The 18,319-nt window shown below is 33.1% G+C and overlaps 1 protein-coding gene across 7 annotated transcripts in view; it reads right to left on the reverse strand.

Moving 5' to 3' along the window:
• The window catches only part of EPHA5 (EPH receptor A5), a 349,515-nt gene that overhangs the window by 314,076 nt on the left and 17,120 nt on the right, over positions 1–18,319 (reverse strand). For all 7 annotated transcript variants that reach the window (XM_050792668.1, XM_050792666.1, XM_050792667.1 and 4 more), the window contains exon 2: positions 7,635–7,699. In XM_050792668.1, the coding sequence (XP_050648625.1) occupies positions 7,635–7,699 (65 nt within the window). The remainder of the gene's footprint in view (positions 1–7,634; positions 7,700–18,319) is intronic.

Below are 18,319 nucleotides of genomic sequence, written 5' to 3' on the forward strand. Positions count from 1 at the left end.
AACCTGAGTTATTTCCAGCTTCAAAAGTAAGCACAAAGGTTCTCAGTCTCAAAGAAATAATAGAACAAAGCAATAATAAAACAAGAAAAGCCATAAACTCCTGTTTTGAAGTATCTACAATGTAGGGTTATTTTTTCTTTCTCCTCCAGGCAGAGAGCAACTTACTTTGTCTGCATTTTAGTACAAATACCACTTAAGTCAATAATTTGAAATCTTCAAATGAAAAAATGATTATGAATGATCCCAAAAGTTCTTAAGATCAGCATTAGAAAAAAAAATTTTAATGATGTTTGTATTCTTTATTTGACTGGAGGAAGAAAATAGAGCAAAAATCCAAGCAGAATTAGCAATACAACTGAGCGGTGATGCTCAGGGGAATGCAGCAGTTTCCCCATTGTGTGCTAGAGGAAGCGCAGACAACTCAGTGGGGAGAAGGCTGGTTCCACCAAAGCAAAGGAGGCAGTTGTATCTTGTGATCATACATAACAACAGCTTATGGAAAAAAAGAGCAATAGTGGAATTTCTAAGACATGAAATCACAAACTGTTCTAAGCAAACACTAAACCATTAATTTTATTCTCACAAGAATAAGCCTTGAAAACACTTGATAAGAATTTCCAGGGGATGATTATGTTCACATACAGGCTTAGACTGTATAAGTTAATCAATATAAAATTGTCCAGACGGTGACTGAAACAACTCTAATGTAATTAGAAGGAAGCAAAAACAAAATGCACTTTTAGGTTGTGTACATATAGGCTAGTGAAGCTATGAATAATGAGATTGATAGTTTAAGGGCAGAAAGATAAAGAAGGAGGAAAGCTTTAAGTGAGGAGATATTTATTTTACAGACTCTATTGGGTTTACTATTATTCCACCAAGCAATTTGATTAGAAAATTGAAATTCTCTTTGAGGTGAATTCCCTCTTCAGCATGGACTCTTGTATGTATAAACTAAAAGTCTGGGTACCCGCCAGAACCTGGTCATGACTCTGAAAACCTAGAGTAGCTCATCTCTGGTTTTAAATAATCAGGGTGCTAGATGACCTGAGATTGAAATGAACTCAGTCTCCAAGTAACTGCATAGCCTTGGAAAAGTCACCCATACTAAACCTCATTTTTTTTTTTCCATCTACAAACAGAGTATTAAGTGTTCCTTTGTGCATTGTCATTATTAGTTCTAAATGTTGATGTATATTTATGTACTGAAAGTGTATTTTTTCATGGCAAGATAGAGCGATATGACACTGCATGTGCCAAATACAGAATACGTGCTCTTCCCAGGTGTGTTGCAAACTACTTGAGTGACCTTGATCAAATACCATCGTCTCTCTCTGACACTTTTGCACATCTATAAAAAGAAAGAACAAGACAAGAAAATGCATTATCTACTGCCTTGTTCTCCTTGATTACTCATTCTCAGAACCATAACGCTCCCTTAAGCTCCAGGATGTGAAGAATTTGGGGTGTTTTACTTCACTGCTATAGCCTCAGTGCCTAGAAGACTGAAGGAAATATACTAGAAGCGCAATAAATATTTGTTGAATGAATAAATGCAGCAAATTACATAGTACTGCTAGATATGTCCAGAAGAAAAAAGAGGAGAGTTAAAGTTACTACCATGAGGCAGAACAACAGGCACACAAATACACACACACAAACAAACACAAATAAATACTATCACACATGTAACAGTTGAGAAATACATGCAGATGCCAAAATTCAAATGGCGTTTCCTAATTAAGGGGAAGTACTCAAAGACTAAAAAGAAACCATGCCAGCATGTATAGAGAAGTTTTCTGTTTGTTTGTTTGTTTGTTTTTAAGTTAGGTCCCTCCAGAAACAAACAAACAAAAAAAAATGTGGATGCTTCTGGAATATTAGAGAAATGACTATTCATTGCTGTCGTTGTCACAGATTGGTAACTTAAATGAATGAGGAGGGTCGGGTAGTAAATAAGTCAAACAGGAGAATTTACATACTCTTCTACATGGCAGTTTTACTCAGCTTTGGACTATTCAAGCTATAAAAGGCTCCTGGCTCTGGCTTTCTGAAATATCCAATTAACAGAAACTTGAAATTCAGATTTTATAAGAAATCTTCAATTCTCATGTGTTAAAAATGAATTCATATATATACATATATGAGTTTTGTATATATATATACACATATATGCTAAAACAAACAAAAAAACTTACGGAGTGGTGGATCTCTTAGTATTAAAATAGAAATGCAATAGAAGGTCAAGGAAAGGATGTTTATGACTGCCAAGACTGTGTCAAGTTCTTTGCTAGGTTTTACTTATTTCATGTTCATCAGAAAACTATAAGTAATGTATGCCCCATTTTATAAATAAAAAATAAGTTATCCTTCCAATAAATATTTATTGAAGTTCTATTACAAGCCAGAAATTAAATCAAGTTTTAGAAACACTGTAAAGTGGCAAATATGAAATAACTATGGTAAGTCTATGAGGTTACAATGTAATAAAGAGGACAAATACAGAAAAGTATTACAGGTGCAGTGATTGTTTTTAACAAATGTATGGCACAAATGTCTGACTATGAGGAATGAATATTAGTGTTTCCCTTAAATTCTTGCAAAATTCTTAAGCTCAGATTTGAGGTGACATTTTTACCAGTATAAGAAATAAACATATCCATTCTTAAGGCCTAAAGTTCAGAAGAATATTCTGAAAAAAGTGAAGAAAGTGTAGTACTTTTAATTGAATATTCATACAGTTGCTTTTTTTAATGTTTATAAGGAGTTTTGAATTCTCAAAGAACCAATTCAATTTAATATATATTTATTAAATATATCATCTGTATTAGGCAATATGCCAGGCAAAATCTCCACAACTGGGGATAAAAATCTGAGTACAATTGGTTCACTTTAAATCAGGAATTCTATTTAGAGGAAGACACTCTACGTAAATAATACAAAACCAAGTAAGTTTTCTGGTAGCATAAGAGAAAAACCAAACAATCTCTAGAACAGAATTCATAACTTACATGATACATGTAAATATTCAGGTAGGCCGGGTGCCGTGGCTCATGCCTGTAATCCTAGCACTTTGGGAGACTGAGGCTGGTCGATCACTTGAAGTCAGGAGTTGGGGACCAGCCTGACCACCATGGAAAAACCCTGTCTCTACTAATAAAATACAAAATTAGCCAGGCGTAGTGGCACATGCCTGTAATCCCAACTACTCAGAAGACTGAGGCAGGAGAATTGCTTTAACCCGGGAGGCGGAGGTTGTGGTGAGCTGAGATCGTGCCATTGCATTCCAGCCTGGGCAACAAGAACGAAACTCCATCTCACACACACAAAAATATTCAGGTAAATATTTCCTGAATGAATGGAGCAATAGGGTTAAGTTATATGAGCCTTACTCAAGGACAGGGACCCTTGTCTTACCCAAGTTTTATATAAATCACAGACTCTGGTGTAAGATATTGTATACAACAAATATTTAAGGCCACTTACTGATTCAAATTATACTTGATTTCTTTAAAACAATGTTAATATGCAAATCACACTTGAATTTGAAATAAAATGATTTTAAGCCATATCCGCATAAATGCAAACAGCATTACTGTGTGGTTTTTATTAAAACATGACCTCAAATCATAAAACAATACCATAAACAATCAATTCTAAAATTAACTATTGTTACTTAAAATGCATTTTTCAAACTTGAGGGAAATCAAATAATCAGTTTATATGTTTCGCTAAGAAAATGAAGTAGGGAGAATAAAAGGAAAATAAAGATGCAGTTTTCTCTGAAAAAAATATGTGGGTTGCATATGTGTAAAACCTATTTCTAAAAATATGTTTCTAGTGGTAAAAATATTTATTTTGATCATTTATAGTTGCACATATTTTGCTTATTTGAGAATGTGTTAGTTTCTTCTTCATTTTCAAAAGGCAGTTTTCCTGGATATCGAATTCTAGCTCCACAGTCTTTCTCTTCTTGCATTTTGAAGAGGTCATTGCTTTGCCTTCTGGACCCCATGATGTCTAGTAAGAAATAGCTGTGCAAAGTACTGAGGATCACTTATACAAGGTGAGATGTTTGACTCTAGCTACTTTTGAAAGTTTCTCTCTTTGGCTTTTGATAGTTTAACTATGATGTGTCTAGTTGTGAATGTGTTTAACTTTATCCTACTTCAGTTTGTTGAGTTTCCTGAATGTGTGCATTAATGTTTCCTCATCAAATTTGGGAACTTTATGTTCATTAATTCTTCAAATATTTGTTCTGACCCATTTGGCCTCCCTTCTTCTGAGACTCCCATTATATCTGTGTTCTTCCCACTGATCTCTAAGTTTCTGTTTATTTCTGTTCATTAATTTTTCTTTCTGTTCCTCAGATTGGATTATCTCAGTTGTCCTATCTTCAAGTCGGCTTATTCTTTATTCTCTCTGCTCAAATCTGCCCCTATTGCAAATTCTTCATTCAATTTTATACTTTTCAACTCCAATTTATTTTTCATTTATAAGAGGTTCTATCTCTTTATTGATATTTTGAATTCAATTATACATTACTTTATACTTTCTTTTAGTTCTTGACACATATTTTCCTTTACTTCTTTCAACGTATTTTAACAGCTGGGCATATTCAGTATAAATTCTAATAACTGCTTTTGTTCTTTTTACCAGCAATACTTTCTTGTTTCTTTGCATTTCTCATAGTATTTTGTTATTGGAAATCTGGCATATTAAATAAAGTAATGTGACAACTCTGAAAATTAGATTCTCCCTCACTCTCCAGGGAGTGTTAATGTTTGTTTCTTTAATGACTTTTCTGAAATAATTCTGTATACTCTATTTTTCAATGGCCGTGTGTAGCCATTGAAGTCATTGCTCTGTTAGCTTACATAACAGGTATTGCTTAGACAGAATATTTTGTTAATCTCAAACCAGTAAGTGTTTCAACTTTGGGGAGGGTCTGTGTGTGCATGTTGGGACATTCCTTCAATATTCAGCTAAGCAATTAAAGACCTACCTTAACCTTCTCTTCCTGCTTGTGAGCAAGTAAAACCTTAGGTCTTTCTCAGGTCCTTCCTGAGCATACATACGTCCCTGGGCATGTACAAAGCCCTACACATGTGCATGGCCTTATAAATTCGAAATAAGTCATTGAGGCATTTGAAAATCAGTGTGGACATCTCAATTTCCAGCTTTCCCTAAGTTTTCTGGTTGACAAGCCTATTGTTTGTCCCAAATTTTAGGTAGCCCCTCACACAGAAGAAAAATCAGACAATTGCCTGTCTTTTTGACAAATGCCCAGCTGAGAAAAAGCTTTTGGACTTCAACAGCTCTAAGTCAGGTGAAATCAAGAGTGTCTTACAATGCGGTCTTCCAGGGAGTTCTCAAACATATCAAATAAAGACAATTCTCTGAAACTGAGACTGGGAAGAATCTCCTACTCCCTTTCAGTTCTTACTAGTCTACTGGTTTTCACCATGATGGCTGAATTTTGGCTTTTCAAGACTACCTCAGAGCTAGAGAGGCAGGAAGGACATGGAGCAAGTAAAATGCCACAAACTTTGCTATTTTAAAAGACTCAGTCATTTTTCTTAAATAAAAGTGTCCCATATTGCTCCAAGATGATGTCTGAATACCAGAGTTCCAATAAAAATGACTCGAACATTTTTTTTCCAGTTTTCTTGTGGCAATTATTGAAAAAATAATTTGGTGGTCATTATTCCACAATTTTTATGGACATCATTCTGATTATCTATATTTCACCTACGATTATGTTGCTTATCTAATCACAAATGGCACAGCTAACTAAAAATATTTTAAAAGTGTATATATTTTTACTATCATTGTATATACCATGAACATTCATTTTCCTTAAATATAATATATTTTTTCCTTCATTTTGCATTTGAGTGATGTAACACAAAACATAACGCCTGAATCCCACATACATATCTCACACTCAAACAAATATACATTCATTAAGCCCCTCTAAGTTAACTTCCCTGTCTTCAATATTAACATTTGGTACACTATGTCAAAGGAAACATTACTCAACATAATAACAAGAATTTTGAAAAGGATGCTCATTGTTTAAAAAACAGAACAAATATACCACTATATGAACAATAATAATAGAAAAAAAAGACAGCATGAAGTTGTTAGAATAATTTAAAAGATCCAATTTCCAACACAGAAGGATTATGTTTTTATAAAGCTATTAATTGTGCTTCATATAGAAATCATATATAAAATTGAGTAAATTTCTCAAATGTATAGTTGCAACAGCAACTACAACACCGTACTTATACTCTCACAGATACGCTCTTTCAAAGCTCTATTTTAATAACTTCTGAGTGGAAACAGGAGAAAAACACAAAACTAAATTCAAAGAAAATATCTCATATATTCTCTCTGGATTCTAAAAAACTAATTTCAACACAACACATCAACCATACTCTCAGAAAGAAAAAAAATTAAAATATTTATTCAATAGATTATTTTTGGTACATAAAAAAAAGGAAGAATACAAAATATCTGTATAGGTTCTCATAAACAGACGTTAGCCAGACATTTATCTGTACGGAATCATGACAGATGAAAGAAAGAATGTGTGGTGGTTCAGGAAAAAAAAGGAAGGGAAGAAGGAAGAGTATAAGAAAGATAAAAGAGGAACACATTGAAAGTATACACGTTATTATCTTGAGCCTGGCTCTACTTGCGTTATGCAATGTTTTTGTTTGTTTTTTGTTATTTTGCCTTACCTTTATGTTCCAATATCTTAAAAATCTACTAGCATTCCTTTTTAATATTATGGCTTTAAATACATCTGTAACTTTTCACAACTAAAGAGAAATACAAAATTGATGAAAAACATAAAAGCCCACTGAGATGAGGATGTTAATATACAAATTATTATGGATTAGAATAATTAATACAACGTACGATTTCCATAATAACTTTCCTAGTAAAGGACTGATTCACACACCTGGTTTACTCGTTAATTTGAAAATGAAAATTTTGGCTCTTTAGGTTATTATGACAAAATTTGTTATAATATTAGATTACTCTAAAATAAACCTTTGATATTTTCTAGATGAATTGCAGTTGCATATGTACATGATATTATAATAGTTTCTTGGATTTTTTTTATCTCAATGGAATTTAAAGGAATTTCTTATACTATTTTTATTCCCTTATTCTGTAAATGAAGTCAAAATTAAATTGGTCCCAGCTTTGAATCACACTGATCATAGACCAGTTAAATTTTATTTCCTATGCAATATGCCAGGATGATGGCAAATTAGTAGCAAATCAAATACTTTTATATTTAATATAAACTAATTCTGAAAGTTTCTTTGTTGTTTTCATGTGAACTTTTCCTAAATGCTGAAGGAAACTTCACATTTCTTTGTGGAACAATACTCAGAGAGGAAATAGTATATTTACTCTTTAGTCACTGAAAGCCCTTCCCTAGTGTTCCTTTTTCTGGTTAGAGTTATTTGAAGTCCCACCACCCCATCCAACACACACATAGTACCTCCTATCTCAACAACATATACATCCAGTACATATTCATTCCTGTGTTGCAAGTATCAAGATGCTTATGCGCATAGTTTAAGTTTTAGAAAAACTTTCATAAAACTTACCCCATTTTTTGGAAAAGCAATCCATCCCAGGTCCCCCATGACAGTGCGTGAATCCAATAAATTCACTGAAAAGAAAAGAATACAAAACTCAGTGAAATGTATATTATCATGGATATTGTATCTCTATCTTAATAGTGTTATTAAAATTGCATGTTGTTTACGTAACTGAAATTAAGTGTTCATTATGATGAATACAATGGGTATAATTTAAAGAAAATATATTGATGCAAGAGAGCAAATGATTTTAAATAAACATTTGAAGAACAATCACAGCAAAATCATCTGAAAGCAAATCATTACCCTATTTTATTTTCTTGCAAAACAATAATAAATTAAAAAAAAAAACTCGTGAGAAAAAAAAAAGAACAAAAGTAAACCCACAAAAATGAAAGGTTCATGCTGCCTTGTAAAAAGCTCCAGGTTTTGGGATTAAGCTGCAGCCATAAAATTGTAGCTAAATGTATTTTATTTTCTTCTGGGAAGCTGTTATGAAGCAATTAACAAATAATTTACATTAAACAGCAATAAACTATTCCCAAGCTTGTAACATTTTTTGTGATATTAACAGAAATCTGTAATCCAAATTGCAAGTTTAATTAAGAAATAAATCTACACACCCTTAACCAAGACAAGGAAATTGTTGCAGTTCTTGAGATAGTTGCTATACTTAAGAATCCATTGCATTCCCAGAGATACTTTCTTCTTAGATATGACCATAGTCTAAAAAGAGTGTTTCATGTAGAACTGTCGGATACATTATATATGGGAATATTACGATATTGAGAAACTCCAGGATGGAAGTTTGAGTACCATCATTACAAAAGGAAGCCATTTATGAGTATGTACACACACAGACACACACACATACACACCCATGCACACACATACACACTCATACACATCATACATATGGTGTTATATACTGACTCTGAGAAATCAAAGTAGCTTATCGGGTACTGTCTACTCAAAATACTTTAGCCCTGGATCACAGATCATCGTTTCTCCAACCTATTATACCTATCCCATATGGCTCTACCTGGCCTGCTGTGCAACAGAACAACTTTGAATGAGCCTGGAATATGAACCTGAAAGGGAAACACCTGAGTTATCCCTATGTAGAGGTATCGAGGCTTCCTTAAGCTATATTCAAAAGCCAGTATCTCGAAATGCCACCAGTTCTAAAAGGATGATTCTATGTGTAAGTGTAAGCCTGGAGTATTAAAGAAATAACAGTTGATACGCTGGGATGTGTTCTTATACTTTTTAAGATAATATAAAATTATTATGACTGAGGAAATTTTCTATATCTTAGAGAAATTTATGTACATTTAACTATTATTACGCATCATTTATTTCACAGTAGCAAAAATTAATGAGACAAAAGCACGTTTGGGAACATACATATTTTATAAACCACATTGAAAGCATATGATAATATTAGTAACATTAAAATAAATCAATAGCTTAAAATCTGTAGAAAAACAAATATACTAAAAATTACCTATACATACACATATATGTTGTTGCTAAATATACTTTATTCATCTATTTTCTGAGCTCATCAACTATTAAAAAATGCATACAATATAATGTTTATATCACTTTTAACCTACTTAAATCATACAGGTTTTAACGAATAATAATTAATTTGTGGAATTATTAATTTCTTAAAAGAATGGTGACCTAATTGAAAAAACATTCTTTAAAAATCAAACAAACAAAAACTGCTCTAATACCCACTGACCTTGCAAATCCTGCCCCTCACTACATCTAATTTTTCAGATAGATCCATACTCTTCCTTTTGCTCTATTGTTGTCTTTTCTGGTTTTCATGGGAATAAGGCTACATTCAACTTAAATGTCCTTGCCCTCATTTTAGTTTTTTCTGGGACACTAGGGCTGTGTCTAGACATGACTAAATACCAAGGGGTTTCAGAACCTAAATTGTTATGTTTATTCATCTTAATGATTCATTTGATTCACCTTTCATATTGAGCAGCAGCATATCTGTAGATGAGATAAAGTAGAGCAAATCAGCAAACTAAGGGTGCTACCATGATGGCAATCAAATTGAACTTAATCCTTTGGCGGCAAACTGATGTGCATAGGAATTCCAGGAATTCATAACCAGCCTACCGTGAGAAACACAGCGTTCCTTGTAGACCTGTTACTAATATGAAATATTCATTATTATCAACAGAATTTCAGATAGCTTTTCAAGATTCAGTTAGCTGCACTTGAATTGGGTTTAAACTAAATTACCATTTTTACTTTTTTTTTTTTCTGGAAAATATGTATGTGTTGAAGTAAACAAATTACCTTAAAATACTAACTTGGCTGTTAATACAATTTATTAAGAGTTCTCAGTGTTGGAATATACTGCAGAATATATGAGAATAACTACATTAGGAATCTCTATAATCTTACAGTGAAGTGGTCAAATAATTTTCTTTGTATATAGACTAGGAAATCCACAAGAAATACATGTATGTATCTTCCCACTACTGTCTAAAATTGATGTCCGTCTGGAAACAAATGATTTCATAAAATTCACAATCCTGAAAAGGTAATTACACATTCCATTACTAAAATGGAAATTGAGAAAAAGAGAGTAAAATTAGGCATTTTTAGCAATCATTTGCATATTATTATAATTTTGTTTATGTAATGGAGGATAAATTGGGATTTGATTCTTAGAGAAAATAATTAAAATTTTTGTGTAAATTTTAAAATACATATCTTTCTTTTACCTTCTGAGTTGCTAATGTTTCCTTCATCCTTCAAAACATATTTCAGGAATTCCTTCTTCAGGACACTATTCTGATCTTCCCTTTCCTAAGTCTGAGTTAGGCATTATTACTCAATATTCTATGAACACTCAATTCCTGTCTTCAAAAAATTGTATGAACAAAATTCTCTTATAAGAACACCATGTTTGACTGATGTCTATGAATCTAGTCTCAGTTCAGAAAAGCGGAATAGCTGTTTATCTTATGAATGAATAATGTGGTCAGTGGGAAGATCAGGAGGGTGAGGCTAATCAACATACACCAGTGGTTCTCAACATGGAGATATAATAATGTCTGGAGACATTTGGGTGCATTTATCTATTTTCTGAGTTCATTAGTGGATGAATATTTGCTTCTGGCATTTAATGGGAAGAAGTCAGGTATGCGGTGAAGCATCCTGCAATGTACCGTCAGCCTCCCCAGGAAAGAATTATCTGGTCAAAATTTCACTAGTACTAAAGTTGAGAAACCCTATTACATACCTATTGACGCCACTAGAAATTTTCTATTTTCACAATTCTTTATATGGTACATCAGTAGAATGATCTGCTCATCTATTGATGTACCAGATAAATAATTGTGAAAGTAGAAATTTAACAGAAGTTAGCATATTTGGGGACCTTCTGTTTGAACCAAAATAATATTTCTACTTAAGAAAATTAGAGTAATAAAATAATTTTAGTCTTATTTATAAAAATAAAAATAGAATATCTGACTATATAACACCTCTAAATTATTTTTCACATAACCAATATAATTATTAAATGTGTTATTATATACACTTTCATAATTTCTCAGTATTCATGACTATATGCATGAAAAGGCACTTTGCCATTACTGTAATTAATGCCTCCATTTTCCCTACTAGTAAAATAAAAAATCAAAATATAGCTATATAAAAAACAGAAGTTTAGATATAGGGTTTATATAAATGTGAATTTTCAGAAGTTAATTTCCCAATTTCATTACCAAATTTATTAAAAAGAGGGCTTGGCAGTAATAGAGCATAGTCACGAAATATCTTCTGTGCTATAATTACAGTAATTAAATTGTTCTGAACAGTATATATGCTTGTTGTAAATTGCAATGAATTCACGAGTATTGATCTTTATTGTACAACTTAATTAAAACTTGTCCAGGAGAACCCACTAATGAATATAATTAGAGGAAATGTTTGATGCCACAGTTACTCTAGAAGATATTAATCAGATATCAGAAATTTCATGAAAAATGTTTTCATTCTATTATTTGTATTTTAAACTAGAGTCATACCATTCAACTGAGAGACAGATTTCAAGATGATTTTTCCCTCAGCCATTGTATAATTATGATTAAGATGGACATATTGGTAGGTATTGGTATTTTAATCAGTAATTAAGAAGGCTGATTATTCAGGAGAAATAACTTTAAAGGGGTCAATGAATATGTACTACATTGCAAATTCCTAACATTAATGTATGGGGGAAAAATACTAACAGAGGAACTTTTTAATAAGGAAAAGTCACTTAACTGAATGCCCAGCCAAATAACAGATTATGAAAGAAACTAATTCAAAATAGTCTTTAGTACGCTTTAACTGTATTTCTATACATTAACAATTTCAATGCTTTCTTGAAAAGAGAAAAGCTTTTAGAAAATTCACTTTCAGAAAAAGTAGATTGCTAACTCATTATATTTGTTGGGATTCAAGGAAAGCAAAGAGCAAATAAATAAAATGGAATATGCATAAGAAGATTCCTAAATCCTCAACTTCACACATTCTAACGATTAAAGTTTAGCTTAGGTTAATAATACAAATATGTTCTTCAATGATTATAACTTTCAAATATTCTAACTTGTTCTATATCACTTTGACTCCACTACTTTCTCCTTAACATCTTGCCAACTTAAGTCACTATGAGCAGGAAAATGCATTAGATTCTCCAGGAAACAGACACATTGGAATGAAAGTGTTTTCAGACCTTGAAGAGTCAAAAGATAGATCAAGGACATTTGATCCCACCATACACCATCAGTGGGCAAAGCCTTAAGAGAATATGTGATCCTTGATGACATGAAGATAGACAATTAGAAGGCTTATTCTTACTTATATTGTTTCTGTTTTTGCCATTACCTTCACATTAACAAATACAGTTATAATGTCAGTTAAACCTCCGCTACAGTATGAAAAGAGAATAATTTGGATTAGTAGCAGATGAGATGGCCTTCACTCTCTAAAGGCATTGAATCAAAGTGGCATTGCATACTAGAGACTTCTGATGGATGCTTGCTTATTGACTTCCATTTAACAATATCAGAAAAGCTACTGGATTCAATTACAATACACATTTAACTAATCTGTGAGAACAAACCCCAGATATACAGCTGTCCAGCTTCTCTCCATGGTCCCATCCAGCACAGATGTGATTTCTCACTTTCAGGCTAAATTTTATAATTTGACAACTGCTGCAGGGAACAAAGAACAGTTTACAAAATGAGTGCAGAGAAAGAGGACATGTGTTTCCCATTGGTAAACTAGATTTGTAAATTTGGGAAAAATTATGTTATAGGTTTAGAAGTGTTATGTAGATTTCTGGCATCCCTTGACTCAAAGGCAGGAAGCCACAACCAACTGTATTTTCAGACAATGAATGGAAGAGTATTTATTTTACAATTCTGAGCAACCCATAGACACAATCTTTTTTAGAATAAAGAAGAAGAAATGTGCGGAAATCACTTGTGGAATGCTTACTCTATGTCAGATGCTCTACTAGGTAATTTATACATAAAGCAGTAACTGAGACCTTAGTAACGGACCATGAGCACTGCTTGTTGTTTCCTGCAGCCAAGTCAGTCCCCCAGTTAAGACCTAAACGTTAGATCACTGCATTGCAACCACCTATTTCCCTAGACATCCAAAGACTCTAATCAAGAATGATTCTACCTTGTTTGTACATGAACCATGGCAGCTAAACATAGCTTTAGAAAAACTGCACAACCAGAGACTGGTTTCATTCTAAGTAAACCGTGACCTCAAATGAGCCATGAACATTACCTGACAAACCTATATTTAGGTAACTAGGCCTTTTGTGTATTAACCACAAAGCATTTTCTAAAATTTTTCTTTAAAATATATTCAAAAGTAAACCTCACATTCCCATCCAGTGAATGTCCTATTTCTGTCCTTTTCATAACTCAGATTATTGAATGAATTATCAACACCCCTATCTATTATTTCCTCACATCTTCCTCATTCCTTACCTAATCCATTAAAATCTGACTTCAACCCCCATTATTCTACCAAAATTTCTGTTACTAAATTCACTAGTGATAATTGTGTAGCTCTAAGCTCCTAATTTGCCTTATCTTTTGGCAGCATTTGGTCATGACCATGATAGATAAACAATCTCACTTTTCATCTTCAGTGACTACAGATTTCTGTGGTTTTCTTCTACCTCTCTAGCTACTTCTTCCTCTTTCCTTTATAAGCTATTCTTACTGTACCATCCCTTCAAACTTCGATTTTTATCAATGCCTCATTTTTGTAGATTTCCTTCACTTCTCACACTACACCAATAATTCTTGATTAAAACTTAACATCAAAATTTAAAAGGAGATTTTTAAAAGAACTAAGTCTTGGTGCCAGTCCATGCATATTGAATCAGCCTATTAAGGATAGAGAAGGGCTCATATGTATGTTTACTTTCTGTTTGCCGTATGGTTGGTTTTAAAGGAGATATTGGCATATGCCCCAATGTAAGGACTCTTCCAGAGGAGCTCATGAACTTGAGTTACAACCTAAATGTTAATTATCACACAAATCCATTTATTTTGTCCATCTCTCTGTCCTAAAATTCCTATAAATTTGTAAAACTGACTGCTGGTTCTTAACACATTTAGGGTATATAATCGTCCCCAAATTCAGCCTGTCCCTAAATGAACAAAGTATCTTCTCTATACAGAAGTAAAAATAAAAATTGTGTTCCCATGTTCCCTAGTTCAATGAGTGTAATGCCATATAACTAGTTGTACTGGCCAGGAGCAGTGGCTCACGCCTGTAATCCCAGCACTTTGGGAAGCCGAGGCGGACGGATCAACAGGTCAGGAGATTGAGACCACCCTGGTTAACACGGTGAAACCCCGTCTCTGCTAAAACTAAATAATAATAATAATAATAATAATAATAATAATAATAAATTAGCCGATCGTGGTGGCGGGCGCCTGTAGTCCGAGCTCCTCGGGAGGCTGAGACAGGAGAATGGCAAGAACCCGGGAGGCGGAGCTTGCAGTGAGCCGAGACTGCGCCACTGCACTTCAGCCTGTGCGACAGAGCGAGACTCCGTCTCAAAAAAACAAACAAACAAACAAACAAACAAACAAACAAAAAAAAACTAGTTGTTCTCTCCAGATATCTGAGTCAACCTTTCCTCACCTTTAGCCTCACATTGAATCACTGACCAAATCCTACTGATTCTAACACAGCCAATGATAACCCTCTAAATCGCCTGCTCGGTTTCATTCCACAGTATAGCCAGTCCAGTCCAGTTAAATCCTTGCCATAATTTTTCACTTGAAAAATCTCCTAACTGCTTTCTCTGCAGAAAAAGGTATGATCCTTAACAATGTCTTCAAAATACTGCTTCCAGAAAGATCTTTGCAAACCACCAATATAATCATGCCCCTCTCTTACTTCAATCTTGTAATATTCTCTTATTATTTTAACGTAAGTCCTCTCCAGTTTTATTCAAGCTTGTTCGTCTCTCTATTTGCCCATCTCAGCAAAAATGAACTTATTTCAATTCCAATTATGTGGTCCCACTATTGATTCAGTTCTCTCCAATGGTCTGTGAAGGAGATCTGCAAAGGAAGGGAATTTTGGTAGAAAATATTAGTAAAGAAAACTCCTGACTGCCTCGGATAATGCTGGGTATGGATGTATTTCCTGGAACTGATACAGTCATCTAGAGAAAATAAGTAGAATCAGCAGGGGAGCAAAGCTTACAGATTAAGTTTGGCAGAGTGAAGGGATGGGAAGTATCTGGTTCCAAATTATATCATAGAGTTGTTAATCCATCTAAACTTGAAACTTGCCTCTCTCAGGAATTGCTTTTATGTGGGAAAAATCAATTTTGTTGCTTAATCCAGTGGGGAAGTTATTTGCTGTTATTTGAAGAGGAAGACATATTAACTGATACAACTTGTAAGTGGCAGAGCTTGAAGGCAAACCTATGTCTCCGTTCCAGTGTCTATTCTCCTTCCATCATGTTAATACTTCCAAAAATTGCATTCATAGAATTCTAGTGCCCTTTAAAAACTAGTCACTTAACTTTTCACATTATCTTTGAAATGATTCCTAAAAGAGATGATTTTTATTGTCCTTTTAAATCTTAATATTATGCTTATTTGCTGCAAATAATGTCTTTAATTTTTTATTTCAAAATATTTTCATCTTTCTTTATTTTACCCCAAAGTATTTTTCATCACCACAAAGAAGTTATAGACATTGCTCTTCAAAAATTAAGCAGTAGAATAATCATACCATAAAGCATATTACTATGAAGGAAGGAAAAATCAATCTGAAATGTATACGAAGTGTTTTGAATTGTTAATAGCCTAAAAAAGTGTAAACCCAGGGAGATGGCAGAAAAGAATTCAGAGGGAGTATCCACTGGTTGTCTGTATGAAGTGTTAAGGCAGACCTAATACAGTAGTCTACTGACAGCTAAATTAGGACTAACGAACAGTCTGCTATATTCACAGAACAATGTTGCATGAAAAGAGCAACACCATATGGTTTTTGGTGGCTACTTTGTCAGGTATGGTAACCAAACACGTATAATCTTACATATTGTTTTTATTCTAAAAAGAAAAGTCAACATTAGATGATATATGAAGCCTGAAAATCTTTACATCACAGACTACTTCACATAAAGCAGCTTAATTCCACCCTACTATGTATATAGATAATATGAGGCTGTTTCCTTCAAAAACAAAACATTGTCCTCACTACTTGACATAAATGTGCACATTCACAGTTCATTGTGAATGCTTCATTGCACAGAGAATACTCATTAGTTCTATGGTTCTGGTTCTGCTACTGTGTGACTTGAGGAAATAATTTTACTTTGAGGGCCTCAATCCTCATGTCTGTAACATCAGTGACTGAAATGACTGAAGCTAAAATTATATATTTCTGTACTTAATGTACATTATATCACTTAATCCTAACAATTATCTTTTAGTATATTATTGTCCCCATTTTATAGATGAGGAAATGGAAGTTGAAAAATACTAATAGGGCAAGAGCCCAAGGTCCCAGAACTAATAAGCACATAGCTGAAATCTAAATCCAAGTATATCTAACTAAGCTCTTTCTCTTGTATATATATCATACCCGGCCCAATGTGTGACTTGTGAAATACAAAGGTTCACTCTTTTGAACCACTTAATCCTACGTATCAATGAATTTTATGAGATCAATGACTGAAAATCGTATGTTACAGAAGCCAGCATCATCATAATGCTCTATTTTATTATATATCAGATGAAAATCTTCAGGCATATCAATCTAAACATAATAGACATTCGATTTTCCTGGAAAAATCACATTTTAGTATCAAATTTTCAAAAGTAAGTTACAAGATTTCAGAAAGGAAATGAGAAAGCAATAAAGTAATAATGAACCCTCTTTTCTTATTTTTTTATTTTATTATTCACTTTGCTTTAAGCATGTTAATGGGGGCAAAATATGATATGAATTTGTCCTAAAAAGACAAAGGTACACTAAAAACTACTATATTAAAATTGAATTTAAAAATGTAAGCAAAGCTGATTCTTTGTTTTGAAGAGATCCTTACCTTAGTCCTTAATTACTTCTAATGATTAAGCAAATTATACCAAACTTCAAAACAACCTATATAATCATTAGCTTTCCAGACTTCAGGGGAGGATAAATGAGGATTACAGGAGACAGAAAGTCGCACAAACTCATAGACTATATTTTAAAGTGATGGCATGTACCAAAAATAAGCAGACAATTAGATGACCCAGTAGTCCTAATATAAAATGAGAAGTGACCCAAATTTTTGCTGACAACTTGTCATTATTGCATGTCAGTCTTGCAATTTAGTCAAAATTTAATATTAATGCAAACCCTACATAATGATTTTTATCTAAATTTTTTAAATATTTGGTTAACGTTTTATCATTTAAAAAAGTCAAAATATAAAGTAATACAGACAAAAATACTAACAAAGTACAAATACTCTGCCAAATGATTTTAGATGGCTGATCACAAACATTTTCCTACCCAGAACTAATTATCCATCTCAAAATAACTACTAACATTCATGATAGCAGGAAAGTATTTTAAAATTAGTCTGTTAAAATACAATGGTTTATATATCTTAACAGTGTATAAAATTGTTGTAGTATTAATCACTTTTGTCTAGGTGACCTAGTACCTATAATCGATTTTTGGTCACAAAATGACTGCAGTAGTTGGCCATTTGTCCTTTCTCAAAGGTTACAAAGAAAATACAAAATAAAGGAAATAATGTAAAATAAAAGTACTTTCATTTTTCTGTGATATTGTGGCAGACATTGTTTTATGCCTATTAATTACTCATATCCTTTTCCTTTCCTTAGTTATCATAATATCAGTGTTATGCTTCATATCAGACCATGGATCAGAGGAGTCTTAGCAAACAATGTTAACCATGTTGCTATTATCTTAGCCTCCCTTGAATCTGGTAGCCTTGTTACATAGGTCTGGCAATGAGATATGGACAGCAATCTGCTTGCCAATTTCTGGGAAAGTTTTGTTGTTTAAACTAAAGGAATAATGCTGCTGACATGGCTATTGGTGCTTCTCTTTCCCTTTTTCTTATTCTGAATTGGTTGTAATACTGGCAGATG

Source organism: Macaca thibetana, chromosome 5, assembly GCF_024542745.1.
Source record: "Macaca thibetana thibetana isolate TM-01 chromosome 5, ASM2454274v1, whole genome shotgun sequence".
In the NCBI taxonomy this organism is placed as follows: Eukaryota; Metazoa; Chordata; class Mammalia; order Primates; family Cercopithecidae; genus Macaca; species Macaca thibetana.